The sequence below is a fragment of the Ceratina calcarata genome, unplaced genomic scaffold, assembly GCF_001652005.2.
Source record: "Ceratina calcarata isolate Rehan_Ccalc_2016 unplaced genomic scaffold, ASM165200v1 scaffold464.2, whole genome shotgun sequence".
Taxonomy (NCBI): domain Eukaryota; kingdom Metazoa; phylum Arthropoda; class Insecta; order Hymenoptera; family Apidae; genus Ceratina; species Ceratina calcarata.
Genome location: NW_017170472.1, coordinates 31,777 through 33,744, shown reverse-complemented (window position 1 = coordinate 33,744; position 1,968 = coordinate 31,777). Strand labels below are relative to the sequence as shown.

General features: G+C 46.1%; 1 protein-coding gene across 1 annotated transcript in view; it reads right to left on the bottom strand.

Moving 5' to 3' along the window:
- The window catches only part of LOC108627385 (GATA-binding factor C-like), a 36,736-nt gene that overhangs the window by 3,137 nt on the left and 31,631 nt on the right, over window positions 1-1,968 (bottom strand). Inside the window, exon 2 of the mRNA XM_018028592.2 lies at window positions 748-937. Within this exon, the coding sequence (XP_017884081.2) occupies window positions 748-919 (172 nt within the window). The 5' untranslated portion in view covers window positions 920-937. The remainder of the gene's footprint in view (window positions 1-747; window positions 938-1,968) is intronic.

The window sequence follows — 1,968 nt, the reverse complement described above, 5'->3', positions numbered from 1 at the left end:
TCGCACAATCACGTGTCGCAGATTTAATTTAGAACCTCGTCCTGAAATTTCTAACGCGACAACTCCTCCGTTAATGAATCATTCATTTCGTTCGAGAGTAGTAAAATGAAAACTTGAATGACTCTTCTACTGGTCGGTGTTACTTTGTATGCACGAGTCAAGCTTCGAATTGGCATTTCAATCTCCCGTGAATCCTGATGTTGCATTAATAATGACACAACAGTCATTCTGACAATTTGCTACATACGTGACGATTACCAGTGGACTAGAGAAAATCGTTACATTCTACGTTTCGATGGAAAATGTTGAAATTGATTAAACGGCGTCTCAATCATTTCGAGACAAGCAGATTTCTATGCAAATTAACAACCGTTTTGCTTTCACTCGTTACACGCATCGCTTCTAACATTTTTTCGTCTTTTTTCCCCGTTAGTAAAAATTCGCAGTTCTCCAGTTTAACCCTTTTTTTTTAGCCGGCCGCAATACCTCAGTGGCATTTTTTGGCGAGCCACTATAGTGGCCCTCAGTTGCATTTTATGGAAGGCCACTATAGTGGCCCGTAGCACCTCTGTTGCATTTTATGGAAGGCCACTATAGTGGCCCGTAGCACCTCAGTTGCATTTTATGGAAGGCCACTATAGTAGCCCGTAGTAGCGAAAGGATTAATGATCCGTACTATTTTTTATACATCAGGACTCAGAGACTTGATAGAACGATTTGATTGGAACGTAAAAAAGGAGTACTTACTCATGGGCGAGCCGAATCCGGAATGGAAGGGCTTGTTGTCGAGATCTAGGTGACCACTCGCCTTGATCATATCGCCCATCACGCCGCCGAGTCCCAGACAGCCACCAGCCTTCTTCTTCTTGCTCTTCGACGAAAGCTTCCTGTTCCTCGTCTGTATGCCCTCCTTCTTCATCGTGAGCGGTCGGTTCACCTGCAAGAGTCGTAGCCAACAATTCGTTGAGTCGATCGGTTATTCTTTATCATCTAACGCGAGGCCAGCCGTACCACGTCTCGGTACCTCGACAATCGAACTACCATCCACACGTAGCTTCCAACGTTCCTCACTCTAATTACGAAACGGGAGCACAGCAATTCTCAGAAATTATACTGGTTTTAAATTCGTTTCTAAGATCGTTAATTAATTTGTTTCATCGAGCATTTTATTAAATCAATTTTTAATTGACGGTAGGAATGAATTTATTCGACCTCCGAGGAACATTTTTTTTACATATAAATTCGAGACGATCCAGTGGCGAATTTTGGTAAAAGGGTACCGACGGCAATTTTCATCAGCGCGGGTCGGATCGAAGCTGGAGACGAGTTTAAGTAATTCGGCAAATTCGAGCAATTGCGTAATTCCGAAAAGAGTCGTTGACCGTCGGGTGTCGGCCGCGGGACGGAAAAGGGGGCGAGGGAGGATGATGCGTCCGGAGGCTCCCGGGTTCGCTCGGCTCATCCCGCAATACCGGGAACCTTTTCCTTAAGTTGGCAGTTGCGTCACGTCGCGGCAAACTACAAAGCGATCCTACGGCTTTCTCTCTCGCCCGTGTCCTCCCGCTCGCGCATTTCCTCCTCCGCTCGTCGCCGTCTCGCCGCGCGCAGCAACATCCACACTTGCATACCTAGTTATTTCGTACTTAAAAGCATTGCACGCGCGTGCATCCGCGCGCGGTACGAGCATCGGCTCTCCGCTGACATCAAGCGCACAATTGCACCCGCGAAAAACTCGCCGGGATCGGTACTCGATCGTGCATACGACCGACGACTAATAAATTCTACTGAATCTAATTAACCGGTACCAGAAGAAGTGTTCCCGAAACAGACGTCACGGGCTGAGAAGAGACTAGGTCTCGGGACGCTTCGTCCTGTGCTCGGGTGTTGAACTTTTAATATCATTTTGTTTTGCATGTAGAAGTTTTATATTTTATTCCATTTAAGGATGTATTTGCTATACAGTTAATC